General features: G+C 51.8%; 6 protein-coding genes across 6 annotated transcripts; 2 read left to right on the top strand and 4 right to left on the bottom strand.

The window, feature by feature from the left end:
• Nucleotides 1–27: 27 nt before the first annotated feature.
• On the top strand, nucleotides 28–1,588 carry CONPUDRAFT_149100 (uncharacterized protein; the record flags this gene model as incomplete). The annotated part of the gene is made up of 4 exons (XM_007765481.1): nucleotides 28–918; nucleotides 976–1,044; nucleotides 1,098–1,317; nucleotides 1,374–1,588. The coding sequence occupies 4 exons, from the start codon at nucleotides 28–30 to the stop codon at nucleotides 1,586–1,588; spliced, it is 1,395 nt and encodes a 464-aa protein (XP_007763671.1).
• A 107-nt stretch (nucleotides 1,589–1,695) lies between these two features.
• Nucleotides 1,696–4,224, bottom strand: CONPUDRAFT_86981 (uncharacterized protein; the record flags this gene model as incomplete). Its single annotated transcript, XM_007765425.1, has 4 exons — nucleotides 1,696–2,190; nucleotides 2,243–2,735; nucleotides 2,783–3,947; nucleotides 3,999–4,224. 4 exons carry the CDS (start codon nucleotides 4,222–4,224, stop codon nucleotides 1,696–1,698), a joined length of 2,379 nt encoding a protein of 792 aa, XP_007763615.1.
• A 1,596-nt stretch (nucleotides 4,225–5,820) lies between these two features.
• Nucleotides 5,821–6,943, bottom strand: CONPUDRAFT_116094 (mitochondrial protein required for respiration; the record flags this gene model as incomplete). Its single annotated transcript, XM_007765480.1, has 4 exons — nucleotides 5,821–5,961; nucleotides 6,017–6,122; nucleotides 6,193–6,578; nucleotides 6,630–6,943. The coding sequence occupies 4 exons, from the start codon at nucleotides 6,941–6,943 to the stop codon at nucleotides 5,871–5,873; spliced, it is 897 nt and encodes a 298-aa protein (XP_007763670.1). The 3' UTR covers nucleotides 5,821–5,870.
• Nucleotides 6,944–7,014: 71 nt separating this feature from the next.
• On the top strand, nucleotides 7,015–11,020 carry CONPUDRAFT_116092 (ANTH-domain-containing protein). Its single transcript, XM_007765479.1, has 12 exons — nucleotides 7,015–7,115; nucleotides 7,169–7,317; nucleotides 7,368–7,510; nucleotides 7,564–7,639; nucleotides 7,690–7,828; nucleotides 7,884–8,068; nucleotides 8,119–8,255; nucleotides 8,310–8,723; nucleotides 8,774–9,259; nucleotides 9,311–9,460; nucleotides 9,512–9,596; nucleotides 9,661–11,020. Coding segments are annotated over exons 1-12 (3,201 nt in total). The 5' UTR covers nucleotides 7,015–7,113; the 3' UTR covers nucleotides 10,896–11,020.
• A 5-nt stretch (nucleotides 11,021–11,025) lies between these two features.
• Nucleotides 11,026–13,995, bottom strand: CONPUDRAFT_79240 (uncharacterized protein). Its single transcript, XM_007764639.1, has 2 exons — nucleotides 13,138–13,995; nucleotides 11,026–13,086 (listed from the first exon to the last, which is right to left on the bottom strand). The coding sequence occupies exons 1-2, from the start codon at nucleotides 13,755–13,757 to the stop codon at nucleotides 11,244–11,246; spliced, it is 2,463 nt and encodes an 820-aa protein (XP_007762829.1). The 5' UTR covers nucleotides 13,758–13,995; the 3' UTR covers nucleotides 11,026–11,243.
• Nucleotides 13,996–14,628: 633 nt separating this feature from the next.
• Nucleotides 14,629–15,782, bottom strand: CONPUDRAFT_116090 (uncharacterized protein). Its single transcript, XM_007765478.1, has 5 exons — nucleotides 15,676–15,782; nucleotides 15,376–15,613; nucleotides 15,127–15,311; nucleotides 14,705–15,072; nucleotides 14,629–14,648 (listed from the first exon to the last, which is right to left on the bottom strand). Exons 1-4 carry the CDS (start codon nucleotides 15,735–15,737, stop codon nucleotides 14,889–14,891), a joined length of 669 nt encoding a protein of 222 aa, XP_007763668.1. The 5' UTR covers nucleotides 15,738–15,782; the 3' UTR covers nucleotides 14,629–14,648; nucleotides 14,705–14,888.
• Between the last annotated feature and the right edge of the window lie 17 nt (nucleotides 15,783–15,799).

Raw genomic sequence — 15,799 nt, 5'->3', positions numbered from 1 at the left:
AAAGCTCGGGAAAAATGGCTTCATTCCATGTTTCCTAAGTTTTCGTCTCGGGCACGTGGGGGAAAACCTGCCGATGTTGTCCCCCCGCCGCACACCATTTATAACCGGGGAATATGTACCCTCGAAATTGGGCCCCATACGTTCACTGAAACGACCATATTTGAGGTGCACTATCAAGCTGTCGCCCATCCAGCTCACTCCACCTCGATCACCACTGTAAACCCTACAAATGCCCATACAGACGGCCTATCCACTAAAGAACCGGACTCGTTGCTCAATGACTCAGCGCACACTCCCTTGTTGAAGTCGCTACGTGCTTCGATGGACATACCCCCGGCCCTAATTTCTCAGGTGAACTCTGCGGCGACTTCAAATCCTACACTCTTGAATCTCCTGCAGCTAGCTGCTTCCGGTAGAGCGACTGCGGACCAACTCAAGACACTGGAAGTCTTGATCCAGTCACTGGCATCGTCACCGAGCCTTGACTCATTCTCTGCCCCAGCGCAGTCGACCGGACAACTCAGGGCTCCTACATCTGCTTTTGCTGCTTCTGGTTCTTCTCATGCTCATAGTCAAGCGTCTGCTAAAGAGTTTGATATAGTATTAGAATTCCGCGAGAATCCATCGGATCGGTGGATTCTTCCTCGTGAACCTGCTATATGCCAGTACAATCCAGTCCCCGGCAGTTCCGGCTCTTTTAGCGACATCATTCTCACGACGCGCGTCCCGTTCTCTTCGAACATCGTTCCTCAGGAAGATACGGACGAGGTGGATCGAGAATCACCCAGACCTGTCGTAAACAAAGAGATCGTCAACTTTCGGCTAATGAGGGCTTCCCCGATGATCTGTGAGTCCATGATGCGATATATAGGACCTCCCGACAGAGCAGAAGAAAACCGAAAGATCATTGAGGACACTGTACCTACATCCTTCTCATGCATATGTGTAATTACTGTTCTGATTGCATCTTATCAGAAACTTCGAAAACGTATATATTTGGCACACAAGCTACCGGATGGCTTCAATTTGACTCAAATCCGCAACGTATGTCGGTGCAATAACACAGCTAGGTGTATCTGGTTGATCCGTTTTCACAGGCCGCATCTCCCCAGTATCCAATGAAACCGATGAAGACTACCTCAGATTTCAACAAACCTAGACGACGGACCGCAGTACGCAAGGCACCACCAGACGGGGGTACTCAAGCCACTCCCGCAAAACGCAAGCGTGCCTCGCAACCCAAGCCTTCTGTGCCCGCCATAACGATCGCCTGTTTTGCATGCGGGCAGACAGACGTGCCGTTAATCATGGGCGGACGTGAGCATTGGCCTTACCACTTCGAATCTATTCAGCACGCTCACTTGTATCAATAGGCTACTGCCGTCCTTGCGTGGAGGGAGGAAAGGGCATTGCAGACATTCCTCAAGTTGGTGGCGCGCGTTTCACATATCGGCTTCCTGCCCCTGTCCCAGCCCAGCAGCCATCATCATCTGCTGCTCCCAGTAGCACACCACATACGCGCACAATGGTAATAGATAACATGCAGCCACAGCCATATTATCCAACCAGTTCTGGCAACGCCAGTTAACGCTCCAAATGCTACGAATTAACGACAGGATGGTAGAGTACCTTATACATACATATACATAAAGATAATTAGCAATACATAAGCCATGTAAAGTTAGTCCCGAATATCTAGTTGACGACGTTGACGGTCCATAGCATCCACCATGCAATCACGCCCAATTGCGTGAGGACGACGAAAAATTCGATAATCACAGCGATCCACTGAATGGGTATAGCAATCCAAAAGAAAGGTATAATGGCCCACCGCAGGCCCGCATTTTCAATCCATGTCAAATCGTAATGATGCGCGGAGAAAACGGCCGCACGGCCTTGAAGGAGTGTGACAAATACTGTGAGACTGAAAAGAAATATGAGCGCGAACCAGTGACGAGTCGAGCGCTTGGGAAGTGACTTGATCTTGTATCGCTTCGCCTCGCCGGTGAACTCGTTGCGATATAGAGGTATAATGAGAAAATCCTGGATGTCGACACCGATAACTTTGCCATAATTTCTCCAGAAGGGTGCTACTGTATCCAATAGGAAGGTCAAAGCATCCATACCGAGCTCCCAAACTTGTTGATACTGATCCTTGTAACTTTCCTCCAAGGCAATGATGTGCGAAAGCTAATTTCGCGTTAGTATGCAGGTGCATGTAATGACCAAATGCGACTCTTACTTCTGGATAAAGCGCGGAAACATGGGATAATGTAGAGTTATATTGAGACTTGACGGCAGCGTGGACGCTCTTCACTTGTTCAAGCATAGGGGTAACCTCCAATGATTTCTCCCGGATTTCTGTTTGGTCTTTCTCGAGAGTTTGAAGTATATTCATGAGGGAAGATATCGGTTCATCCAAGACGCTCTCGATGTTGGGTGTACCATCTTCCCGTGAGATGCTGAGAAAGACGTCGAGGGTCTTTCGCTGTCGTTGTATTCTGGTGTGTGTATCTTCCACGGCACGCCACCCCCTATTCCTACGAGTGTGCCCAGTGACTGACGATGGGTCATGACCGAAGGTATCAAAAAGAGTGGACGACAAGGAGCGGTGAACAAAACCAAAAGTTTTCCACAACTCGGTGCGGAGGTTATCAAACTCTCGGATGTCGGAGGCGATACGCATGAGCCTCTGCCTCATTCGTTGATTTTGGGCCTTGATATCGGCGAGCATTCTATGTAACGGTTGGAAGCCGTAAACTCAAACAGAACGTGGACGTACTGTGACTTCTCCTCGTAAGCATGCTGGAGAAGTTCCTCTTCTTCCTGATCCCACTGTGGGCGGCTCTCTTCTGTTGAAGACCTCTCGGTCATGACCAAAGACAACCGTCGCACACGCTTTCTTCGCGCAAAGAGGGCGGCAGGCTTATCGGGTGACGCCTTTTCAGGAACAACGTCCTTGCCCTCAACGTACCCCGTATTATCTAGGGTCGAAGGAACGGCTTCGTCCGATTGAGAGGCCTTCGGTAGTGCTGATCGCCGCAACAAACTCGTACTCTCGTTATCCTCCATCATCTCGGTGGCAGATTCCTGAGGAGACTGTAAAGCGGAGGCAGAGGGGCGTGACCGTTTCGGTTTCTTGCGACCACTTCTAGTGCTCTCTCGTCGACTGTTGCCTTCCGATTGTGAATGGAGAGATGACGACCCCTCATCGCTTTCATAGGTCTTGCGATGTCTGCGCTGGAGGAGGTCGTGCACATGCAGACGACTGCTTGCCGGAGAAAATTCTCCCTGCTTTGCCGAGGAAGAAGTCTGCTGAGGGGAGGAGGCTGCAGCAAAGGCCGAAGCAAAGGCATGAGGAGACTCAAACATTCCGGGTAGTGAATGTCGGTGGGTCCGTCGCGGATCTTTCCAGTCCCTGCGTTCAATGTCTTCGGATGAGCGGGCTGGGGTTACTCGCGGCTCGAAGGATAGATAGTCGTCATGAGAGCGGACCCTAGTTAGCGAGTCATTGAAAGATTGCTTTGATGCAGGAGCCGACTGCACGAAATGATATGGGCTAGTCGGTGGGCTCAATGTCGTGCTACCACTATCAGGGGGAAGTGCTGAAGCTTCGGAGGATTTGTGGTCAGTCGTCGCTGATGGGTGACCTTCATTCCTCGCGTATTCTTCGACTATTAGAGAAGACAGATGCCACTGCGATCGCGTTCGACCAGGCTTATCCAGCAAGTGCTTAAGCCAGGTTAGAGGCTCAGCCTCGTCTAGAGACTTTTGAACGTGCTCATCCAAAGAAGCATACCAACGAGCTGCACTCAACAAGTTCACAGCTTTGCCGGTGGCAGAAGGTCCACCCAGTGTTGTATATCGACGTTCAAGCTGTTCGCTGATGATTGCCGCTTTTCGCAAGGTATGTGGTTGAGCTTCAGCCTTGATCCTGGCAATCCTATCTAAAACCAGGATGAGTGATTTGATAGCCAATAGCCCAGGAATACTGGTACCTGCAAAAAGGGCCTCCTGTTTCTCCAGCATAGACCGAGGAGACAATAATGCCCTGTCTTTCCCTTTGCGCTTACTGATGGAAAGGGTCCAACGACGATCACTTCTCTCGCCATCAGACAAGGAACCTGTCCAATCCAAAGTCGCGCCACCATTGGAAGAGATAGGAACGGGATGCATGGGAATGGCATGGGTAACAGGGCTGAAGTCTACATCCGATGAAAGCATAGCGTTCAAAGCAACAGGGGAAGAAGGTGGTGGAGACGCCGTTGGTAGTACTGGAGAGGTCGAGGGAAACGTGGTCATGGTAGCCGCTGGTCGAGGTACAGTGGCTTCAGCAACCATCGGCTCTGAGGGTACAAGAGACTTTCGATCACGTCGTCGGTTCTGGAAATGCATTGCCCGCTGTACATCCTGCAAAAGCTGAGGATCTGTCGAATAGTATATGAAAGCGGTCGCGGAAAATTCAGGCAGTTTACCTACTCTCGTGTGCTAGTAAGAGTTATTCACAACGGCTAAGGTCAGAGGTTGAAGTACAATCAGTCCCTGACGTGACTCACAAAGATCAAACTCGTCAGAAAATGCTCGTGAATCATACTCGGAGATGATGTCGGTAATCTTGAGCGGAGAATGACCACTATTCTGACCCATAGAGCGCCTAGACTTGCGGCGAGAAGAGGCGTGCTTGGTTGGGGAGGATTCGGGATTTAAGCGAGTGGGATCCTTGGGGGGGTATAATCGAGCGTTAGGGCTAGAGTCAACACTGCTCATCGCGGGGCTATTCGGAGCAGTAGTGTAAGAGTGCTTCGAGGACGCCCGTTTGCTAGAGTTTGAAGGTCCAGCATATTGGTCGGGAAAACGTATCCGGGTGTTTCTACTGGGATGGTTTGAGCTCGACGTGCGCCCGAGCGAGTTGATGCTGAGAGAGCCCGCCGAGTCCGAGTTTGCCATCAGCAAGCTCACGTTAGTCGAGAGCACTGGAGAAGGAGACTCTAGCAAGACAGGGCAGGCAGTGAGCGGAAGGGGGTGAAGTGCTTGAACACAGAACAGGTTGCATGCAATGCCGACTATAACTCCGTAAGTACTTTAGCTCTTGGTGTCATAATTGATCCTCACTTGCTACGCTAGTCCCACAGTCACATGTGATTTCATTTACACTACTACTTCCGCAGAGCGCCGACTTAGCGCACAACGCCCACTATGGTCAACCCGAGGAAGGCTCACTAGTAAGAGAGCATGCGGCATCCCCGCGCTCACGAGCGGTAACCGGTGATGCAATGCTCATGAGTAAAGTCAATACCCTACGGCCTCGTTGAAACATCGAACATGTTAGTTCATTGCCTAGACACTTCGAAGACACTTCCCACTTAAACACGGAGTGTTCGTTTCTCTTCCAGATGCTTGCGGTTCTCGGGCCGATACCCTGTTACCCTGTCAATGCTCTGCGAAAACATGCATCGGTAGATAATCATTTATTATTGATGGCATAAAGAATTGTAAACCCTTTTTGTTCCACTGTCAATGAACCCAAGAAACAAGTTAGTTGCGTGACGTTACTACTGCGTCTTACAAAGTTCAAAACGTTGTGGTTGCGACGGTGTTCTGACAAGCGCAACCCCAAGAGTGTCACTGAGTTGGCGCGTATAAACGAATGCCGGGCAAGGTATTTGAGCCGACCGACCCCAAAACTCAAAGTTAATGTTGAGCTGCGGTCGGGCTTTCAGATTCACGGACAAGATTACAAACCTCCAAAGCCTGATCTCAACGCTGAATGTTGAACAGTTGAATAGCAACTGACGCAAATCACAAGGCAGGATAGAAAGTGGAGGGAATATGCCAACTACAGTAGAATGAACACACCAACGACGGGGTACCTAACGTGGGAGGGGCCTGATTCTATGTTGTGCACGACGTTTGGTGACTAACCTGGCTAACATCACTGCTGTGAAAGCCGATAATGAATACCTGCGGTTTAGACGGCGTTGAATGAGTGCACGAGTGGAAGTCAATCAGTACTTACCATGTGATCACATAAGAAAGGTGCGCATTACGGACATCTACCGTAGCAGAACGGCCAACGGGAACGCCTCTGCTGATACGGGACAGTGCTTCGCCATCGTTGTAATCTTTGCAAAGACGATGGAAAAGTAATTTCAGTTCAGAGGGTATACCATGAACGCCAAGGTGAACACATACCTGCAATCTGCTCGACGTAAACTGGCTGCACGTTGGCACCTTCTCCACCAGCGTAATTCGCCATGGCGTCAACATCGGCCCAATACCAGTGACCTCCTTGAGGGTCGTTGTCTGGCGTGAAGCGATTGCGGACATGAGACGTCCGAAGCATCCCCACGACCTCCACCTCTGCGTCTTCGCCTCTGACGTAGTCGTCTGCATGCTCGTTCGTGATGAAACCTCGGTCGACAAGGATGGTCGAACCATCCGACCGGACGAGAGGAGTGACAACATGATGGCCGTGTGCACCTTCTCTCACCCGTGGACCCAGAAGCAAGGAGTGTTTGTGGTCCCATTTGCCCTTCAATAGAACTCTGCGGTAGATGAAGTCTGGCACGGCAGATAGACTATGTCACTGTCAGTATACACCCAGCAGGCAGAACAACTCGCTGACGCACTTTACATGTCTGGGAAGGAGGATGGGTTCTCGATGCAGCTTTTCCTCAAGCTCGTCTATGAGGTTGATTTTCCATTGCAGTCGCTGGACCTGCCATGTACCCAGACCAAAAGCGAAGACAGGAAGAAAGCCTAGCAGCCATATTGTCGGACTGAGTAAAGAATCCTTCTTAGGCTTATAGAGATTTTGCCCTCCCGCTTCTGCTGCCTCAGTCGCGAAAGCCCTTGCGGTGGGTAGCCGCGGCCGGGATACTCGCTTGAAAGCAGACGCGACTGGCCTGTGTCTTGACGTGAATGAGCGCAAGGCAGACAACATGGTGTCGAGTTCGCACGGGGCCGAGAACACCTGTGACGCGAATTGTTCCCGCTCCCCCAGCCACCAGTAGAGCTGCGCCTGCGCGGGCAGTCAAGTGGACAGATTGCAACCAAGCTCACCCACTTTCCATCTCCCACTAACAGCTATATCTCGGGCTCTCGCAAGGCGCAATGTCAGTAAACGCGGTCAAAATTGCTGTTGCAACTTCGTCTGATGACTTCTCAGGTCTTTCGGTCGCAGAGGCTTTGGCGATGACGACGTGCACTATCCCACACGTCCTGTAGACAAGGACAAGGCCGAGACAGAGTTGGCCGTCAACATCAAGAAGGCTACAAGTCCGGACGAAAGTGCGCCCAAACAGAAACATGTCCGAAGTTAGTCTGAACTTTCGCCATCAGTCCTCGTTGCTCACCCTCCATCGTAGAATGCATCGTGTATACTTGGGACTATCATAGTTCCATCTCATTCTGGAGTGGCCTGCGCGTACAGCCCATTCTCGCTGACGAGGTACAAACGTTCAAGGCGCTCATTACAGTCCATAAAGTTCTGCAAGAAGGCCATCCTATTGTGCGTCATTTGCATCATCATCATACATTCGCGTATCAATTATTGGTGTCCAGACGATCAAAGAAGCGCATGGTCAAACGGGCTGGCTTGAGACTTGTGCAAGGACAGTTGGAGCAGAAAGCCAGAGAGGTGTGACTCTTATACCACTGGATCACGGAAGCTAATATTAGTCTTGTCAGGTTATGGCCCACTGATCAGGACCTATGTTCAGTTCATCTTGGCCAAGCTTCGGTTCCATCGCTTCCGACCGGAATTCAACGGTCTCTTTGAGTATGAAGAGTACATTTCTCTGAAGGGTATCGATGATCCCAACGAAGGGTGTGTGTTCACTCGTTACTTCGCTGCCTCGCGAATATCAACCTGACTGGAGCAGATACGAGACTATTTCGGACCTCATGGGCTTACAAGACCAAATCGAGTCCTTCCAACGAATGGTCTTTGCTCACTTCCGGCATTCTGCCAACAATGAATGTCGCATATCGTCGCTTGTGCCTTTGGTGAAGGAGAGTTGGGGAATTTACCGTTTCATCACTAGCATGCTGAGAGCGATGCACCGAAGTACGTGGTATGACTTTGAAATGCGCCAACTGCTCATAAGCGCTACAAAGGAACGAACGATATCGAAGCTCTGGAGCCCCTCCGCCAGCGCTTCAATTCACAACACTATAGCTTAAGGAAATTCTACTACGAATGTTCTAATCTCAAATATCTTACTGGTCTCATCAATGTTCCTAAGCTGGGCCAGGTTAGTACTTGTGAGCACTAGTAAAGAGAGAGTGACTCAATAGCTACTCTCAAGGAACCACCAAATCTCACGGATACCGGAAATGCTCCTGACCTCCCCGCGCGACCGAAGACAGCCGCTCAGTCTCCTTCGCCCCCTCCAGCCGCCCCATCCCCCGATGCCGCTGCCGTCAATGAGCAGGCCCGTATGCTGAAGCAATACGAGGATCAACAGGCAGCTCTTCAGGCTCAGCGCGCAGAGGAGGAACGGCGGCGACTCGAGCTTGAATCGTTGCAGCAGAATGAGTTCGAACAACGACAGCGAGAACAGGCTGAGCGTGAACGCCTCGCCCAAGAGCAGCTGATGCAGCAACAGATGCAGCAGTATAACAACCAGGCCGCTCAGCAAGTAGCCAACTATGAACGCGAACTGCTGAACATGCGTGGGCAGTTTGAGCGTGATCAGCTACTTCTTGAACAGTATGACCGAGTACGTGAAGCACTCTATGCGTCCCATGCAATGAATTCACTATTTTATAGCGAGTTAAAGCTTTGGAGGGCGAGCTTAGTGGCGTCACTGCCAACATTAATGCTCAAATGCTTTCCAAGGATGAGCTAATCAGGCAGCTGCAAGATCAGGTCACGCTGTGGAAGAACAAGTACGAGGCGCTGGCCAAGCTCTACAGTCAACTGCGTACCGAACATTTGGACATGCTCTCCAAGTTCAAGCAGATGCAGCTGAAAGCCAACTCTGCACAGGAAGCCGTGGATCGTATGGAGCGCATGGAGCGTGATCTAAAGGCCAAAAACCTGGAGCTGGCCGACATGATTCGCGAGCGTGATCGTGCTCGCTTCGACGTTGACAGGATCAAGGCCTCTCAAAAAGAAGACATGGAACGCCTCCGTCGGGATCTTAGATTTGCTAACGAGCGTGCAGACGATGCTGCCAGGTCGAAAAATTCAGAGGTCTCAGATGTTCTCGGCAAGTACAACCGTCAGCTCACCGAGCTGGAAGATTCACTGCGTGTAAGTGTCATCCCGTGTCCTCTCCGTACAAAATGCCAACTGTGTTTTCAGGCCAAGCAAATGCAAATCGACGACTTGTTATCTAAGCTTGACGGCTCTAGCGCTGATCTTGAGCGGCTGAGAGAAGAGAAGGACCAAGAAATTGCGATTCTTCAAGAGGGTATGGACAGCACAATCCAGCAACTTTCGGAAACGCAACAGGTACGTTGCCAATTATACTCAAGGGAACATCGTCTTACACCGTCTATATAGACCCAGGGTTTGAGCGAGGAGGCCACCAACGCCCAGATCGATACTCTCATCTTGGACAATCGTAAGAAGCTGAACAAGATCATTGGTAAGTGCTCTTCGAACGGATTATGTTACTTGTGGGACAGTTCGATGCTCATCCTCGACATCAGACTCGATCCTACAAGCTTGTGTGCAGAAAGTCGATGATGCTATCTACGAACTTGAATCTCCCAGTCAAGCTGGTAACATCAATTCAACGCCTGAGTACACGCTCTCCATGATTGAGAAGGCGAACAACAATGCGACCGACTTTGCAACAATCTTCAACCTTTACCTGGGAGGTGATGTGGGCGGGGATCACGTCGACGTCATCAAGAGCGCAAACGAATTCGCACAAGTGCTGTCGGATGTCCTCATCAACACCAAGGGTATCACACGCCTCACTAACGATGATGATGCTTCGGACAAGCTCATCTCCGTCGGCAAGGCTGCAGGAGATGTTGGCTTGCGCTTCTTCCTGAACCTGCAATCGTACAAACTGGACCTTCTCCAGCCGGCTCAGAGAAAAGAAGTCTCGATGCGTAACAACAGCGAAGTTCGCGGTGGTCTTGCAAGGTTGTCCGAGGTCGTCGATGCACTCATCCCCAAGGGCAAGGGCGGAGCGCTCGCCAAAGCCAATGGCGACATCGGCGATCTCGTCGAGCAGGAGATGCTTGGAGCTGCCCAGGCGATCGAAGCTGCCACCCGGCGCCTGCAGGAACTCATGGCGCGTCCGCGCGACACGAGCCGCTTCAGCGCTGTCGACATCCAGGTCCACGACTCCATCCTGTCCGCCGCGATGGCTATTACAAACGCGATCGCGCGCCTCATCCAGGCGGCTACGGAGTCGCAGCAGGAGATCGTCGCGCAGGGCCGCGGGTCCAGCTCGGTGCAGCAGTTCTACAAGAAGAACAACCGCTGGACGGAAGGTCTCATCTCCGCCGCCAAGGCCGTCGCGTTCGCGACAAATCTGCTCATCGAGAGCGCAGACGGCGTCTTGTCCGGCACGCACTCTATCGAGCAGCTGATCGTCGCGTCGAACGAGGTGTCCGCCGCAACCGCCCAGCTCGTGGCCGCTTCGCGTGTCAAGGCGAACCTAATGTCCCAGACACAGCAGCGGCTGGAGCTCGCCGCCAAGGCAGTCACCGACGCCTGCAAGGCCCTCGTTCGCCAAGTCAAGTCCATCTCTGCGAAGCAGCTTGCAGAGGAAGACGTTGACTACCAGAACATGGCGGGCATGGAGTTCAAGAGGCGCGAAATGGAGCAACAAGTGGAGATCTTGAAGCTAGAGAAGGACCTCGGTGCTGCACGCCACAGGCTTGGAGCCATGCGTCGCGCAGGGTATCACACAGACGAAACGAACTGAACGTCGGGACTCACTTTTTCGTTCCTTGTATATTTGCTTAATCCTAAAACTACTGCTCTTATCACTCGATTGTCGATGACTCAATCAGGAAATAAATGACGGATGGATCCAAACTTGCATTTGTTCTCGCTCAAAATATAAGTGGTAATGGTAACTGCACTTCAATGTAAGGAAACGAAGCCGAGTGCAAGCATTTATGTAACCTAATAAAACAGACAATACCGAAGTAAGGACTATGTGCCGAAAAGGCCAGTGAGATATGGTAGAATACGCACGGGTGAGTGTTATAAGCAGGAATAAGTGCAAAGGAGTGACAAGCATAAATGAAAGTGGGCTGAGCTAAGAATCTTAACTGCCGAACTCGTCTAGACTATCTCTAGGTATGTCAAGCGAATCCTTCCCCATATCAAGGAAACTGTCCTCTTCAAGCGGCGCCGGTGTCACTGAGCTACGCGCGAAAGAGCCACGTGCCGCCGTGGAGGGATGAGAGACTGGGTATGAAGGGGAAGGGCTTTCGTCTGCGATCTCCAAGAATGAGGGTTTGCGCAAGATAGGGTGCGGAACTTTGTCCACGGTTCCGTGCTGCGGCGTAACCCGCCTCCGGGAGGGAGGAGGTCGTGGAGACAGCGGGTTGATAGGCGCAGCATTGAGGCGCCTACTTCCCGATGAAGACACACTAGAGGTCGTGTCTGCCGTTGTCGGGCGAGACCGCAATCCGCGTGGCAATGGAAGGCCTATGCTAAGCAATGCAGAGGGGTTCTCCACGGGGGACTCCGCATGCATTGCCGTCGGGCCAGGCTGAGCAGTACCAGGCCGCGAGGAAACATTCAACCGAAGAGAGGAGCTAGCAGGCTTAGCGACCGTCGATGAGCTCCGCGCCGGGGGATGATACTTCGTGGACGAAACCGGCGCATCACGTTGCGACAACTCAGAAATAGAGGGGTGGTCCGCGAGGAACGATGCCGAGGCGGATGTGAAAGAAACACCCCGTGCACGGTTGTGCTGCATGTCGCTATATTTCGCGTCGAGCTCGTCCTGCAACGATTCCTCGACTTTGAACATATCCGCAGGTGACATGATCCGCTGTGGCGCGTAATCCGTGCCAGTCGTCGAGCTTGATGTGACTGAGAACGTGTCAGAAAGCATAGATTCTCTGATCTTAGTCGAATGTCCCGCAGACTGGTGGCCACTATCTGTAGGTATACTGAACAGGGAGCGATCATCGTCTTCGCTTGCCGCTGTCACAGGCCTCCGTGAGGGACCAGAGAACAGTCGTTTCCGAATGACAGGTGATGCAACGGCACAGGCACCCTTTCGTGACTCAACAGGGCTAGTTGGTTGCAGAGATGACGTTCTGGGTGGAACATATGAATTGGAATGCCTAAGTGGCAGCGGCGCGAGGGGAGGAGGGCAGCGAGACTGATGAAACGAGCGCTGCTTCTTGAGTTCTGGTTCTATGGACTTGTCCTCTCTAGAAGGCATGGACAAGCTGTCCTTGAACATATGCAGCGTCGAAACCGACATCGCCTTCTTCAGAGTCTGAGGTGAGGTCTGTGGATGATCACCACCTACAGGCCCTGGTCCCAGCGCGAAGTCTGCGAGAGCAGTGTAATCATGCTCCTTTGTCTTGTGTGCCGTACCAAAATCCCTATCCAAGCCCCAATTCCGATCTCTCGTGGCTTTGTACCGTGCGCTATAGTGTTCTTCCAGACCAAGGTCTCTAGACGACGAGTTGGAGGAAGCGAACGATATGCTTGATGATGAATCGGAGCCCGAAGGAGTAGGACATAAATGATCCTCGCTATCTTGAATGCTGGTATATATCGGGGAAAGAGGCGTTGCGATTGGGATAGGAGGCAGTTGGGAAAGAGGTGGCGCATTTGGAGGGTGGACCGCAACACGTGAGATTGATGGGTGTCGGTTGAGAGGGCGGGTATTGCTCATGGGAGGTATCGGAGACATGGATGACTCAGAAACGTTCTTCCGGGCTAACTGTGCTATGCTAGAATTACTGCGAGTGAAGCCAGGATCCGTTGGGCGACTTGGCAGACGGGGACGCAGGATTTGCGGATTCGGTTTGCGGGTTTTCTCCGTCAAGGTGGCTACGGAAGTGGATTTGACAAGGGCGGGCTTCGCGGTATATTCCCAAGAGCTCTCGGCTGACATGGGGCGGGTCGAGCCCGGATCGGTACTGGGGAAGGAGATAAGAAACAGATGCTAAGAGTGCATGAAGTAAACCTACGTGACTACAGAGGAAGGAGGGCTGGAGAACATGGAGCGAGTCATCTCAAAGGAAGCATCTTGAGATTTGGAGGAAGAAGACGCGAATGAAGTGCGGTTAATAGGGGAGAGCGTATCATTAGACTTGACGTAGAGTTCGTTAGAGACCTTGGAAAGGACGGAGACCCGGCTAGCCTGGACAGCACTTGAAGGAACAGCTATTGCATTGGCAGCAAAAGGGTCGGGGTCTGATAGGGTAAGCACAGAGCGAGGGAATGAGGAGCACGAGGAACGGTTTCTGGGCGCGTCGGAAGGGGTGCGAAGGACGATAGAGTCGTCGCCAGACCTGACTGTTGAGACAGACTTGGACGGGGGACGATTTGCATACTGCTGTCTGTGAGGTTCTGTGGGAGAAGGCTGAGATGATGGGGGCTCCTGGATAGTGATACCTAGGGTTGGGTGTTGTCGCTTTGGCTTTTTGCCAATGACTGCTGCAGCGAGAGTATTAAACTTGAGCGCGGGTGGCTGCTTCCCGGGCGTATCGGAGGAGCGCATGGGGACCTTCTCGGTGGAAACGGAGCAGTCAACATCCTTGGGTAACTTTTGGGAAGCAGACTGGTGGCGTTTTGCGAACCATGACATGACTTGGGATGAGGGTAGGAGTTATCCCAGACAACAGCAGCCGTGCGGAGGTGATGGAAGGAAGGACAGTGGGTGTAATAGTGTTAGTGTACAGGGACGGTCGTGGGCCTGTGCGGTGTACAGGTAGGACACGGGAGTAAGGAGTGGAAATCAGCAAAGAACAGGCTGATGCATGCTCGTTGCAAGAGAAAATCGAGACGGCCAGGGACACGGACGGAAGATTACCGTAGCAACAACGCGCGGTGTATTTGGACAAGCGCTAAGTGGGCAATCCGACATGTACAACCGCGCGATCCGCCAACACGGCATTCGGCCTTAGCTCACTTTCCCTCTCTCACACCCACTCACGCTTCTACAAAGTGCTTCCGGCGCCGGCCTCCAAAAAAAAAATTACAACTGATTCCACTTCCTTGTGATCACGCCAGAGAACCGCAGCAGAATATGATATTTACCCACAACCATCTCCTTCACCTCCCCAGCTTTTCAATCCACCCGTCGTAGGCACATGCAACCTTCGCAGCCTCGGCATCGATCAAAAAGATGGACAGCGCTGCGCCATATCCTGCCACGAAACTCAATGCAAAACGAGCTGTAACCTTGCAACAAGTCAATAGCCTCGCTAATGTACACAATGATATCAACACATACTGCATTCATTGTGTCTCGCCAAATTAATCTCTCCTTCCGCCACGGACCCAACGCGCCTCAAAACATTTCCGGACTCGTCATGGTAGCTTATCATGAGCCCTGATTCCGATCGTGAAGTGGGCACGCCGTGCCTGGCCCGCGGAGCCGTCCCGTTGCTCCGGTTAGTACCCCTGAACCTTCCTTCGTATGCGCCGGCTGCGTCCTCGCTCTCAATAAAGTCTGTTCATGCCGACATTTACTTCCCTGCCCCAATGAAGCGATCGCATTATGCACTTTGCACGGAAGACAAGAAGTCACACCTGTGTAAAGTCTGGGGGCCAGAGCCGTAACTTACGTAGCATTCGATTAAACGGAAATCTACCTAATCCAGGAAAGAAAGCAGTTAATATAAGTTAAGGTCCATAAACTCGAATTGAATCTTCAGCTTCGCGGGAACAAACCCGACGCGAACGGCAAGCTACAGGAAAGTGGGAACAGAAACCATCATTCTGCCCAGGGATCGTGATCCCGAGTGTCAAAGAGCACCGGGTTATCGACTAGAGGCCGCCCGCTCTCGACATCTTCTTCTTCCTCATCCTCAAGGTCTAGATCCAGGCTCGAATACCCCGCCCGTCGAACCGCCGAAATATCGATCGGTTTTGGGCGAGAGAAAATTGATTGACCTGACCTGAGCAGACACTTGAATGGACGAAATATGCTAAAATATAGTTCAAGCACTTACTGTCTCATCACCGCGGCTAGACGCCCAAATTGCAGTACATTCCGTGCAATCAGCAGAAGGGTATCAAGAACTTCTTCTTCTTTGCTCGTGGCGCCGCAACCCGCAAATGCTAAGACGAGCAGCGTGATGGCGCAGAACAAGGTAAGAATGAGGTCAAGCACGTTGAATGGTGAGCGCCAAAATTGCTGCGCAAGAGCATGGTGACCTAAGGATACTACTCGCTAATGTCCGATGTGTCGTAGTACTCACCCGACCAAATGCAACAAATCGCACAGCGACCTCAAGGATCATAGACATGTTAACGATTACTTCCAGGACGTAGAAAGCGAATCCTGGACATCCGTCTGAGAGACTGAGAACCACAGTTGTCACAGAGAGTGCTGCCATGCCCAGGTAAAGGAATATGTAAGCTTGAGAATGTACGAAGCGGTTTGCGATGCCCTTGGTCATCTCGCTTCGTGTAAGTGCATAGATCGAGGTTGTGGGCCTGCCATGACGCGTAACCTGGTGAGACAAGCGAGGACACCGCGAGCGTAACTGAAGACTGACACAGGCTGGTGGCTGGCCTCTTCGCTCTCCAATTGGCCGTAATCATCACCCGAGCCTGCCATGATTTAAGCCAAGTGCAAATTGCGAAGGGGGGGAATGAGAGAACAGTGTGTGCAGTGTTAGC

This window comes from Coniophora puteana, assembly GCF_000271625.1.
Source record: "Coniophora puteana RWD-64-598 SS2 unplaced genomic scaffold CONPUscaffold_1, whole genome shotgun sequence".
Classification (NCBI taxonomy): Eukaryota; Fungi; Basidiomycota; class Agaricomycetes; order Boletales; family Coniophoraceae; genus Coniophora; species Coniophora puteana.
The sequence above is the reverse complement of the archived record's forward strand: the minus strand, read 5'-3'. Positions and strand labels throughout refer to the sequence as shown.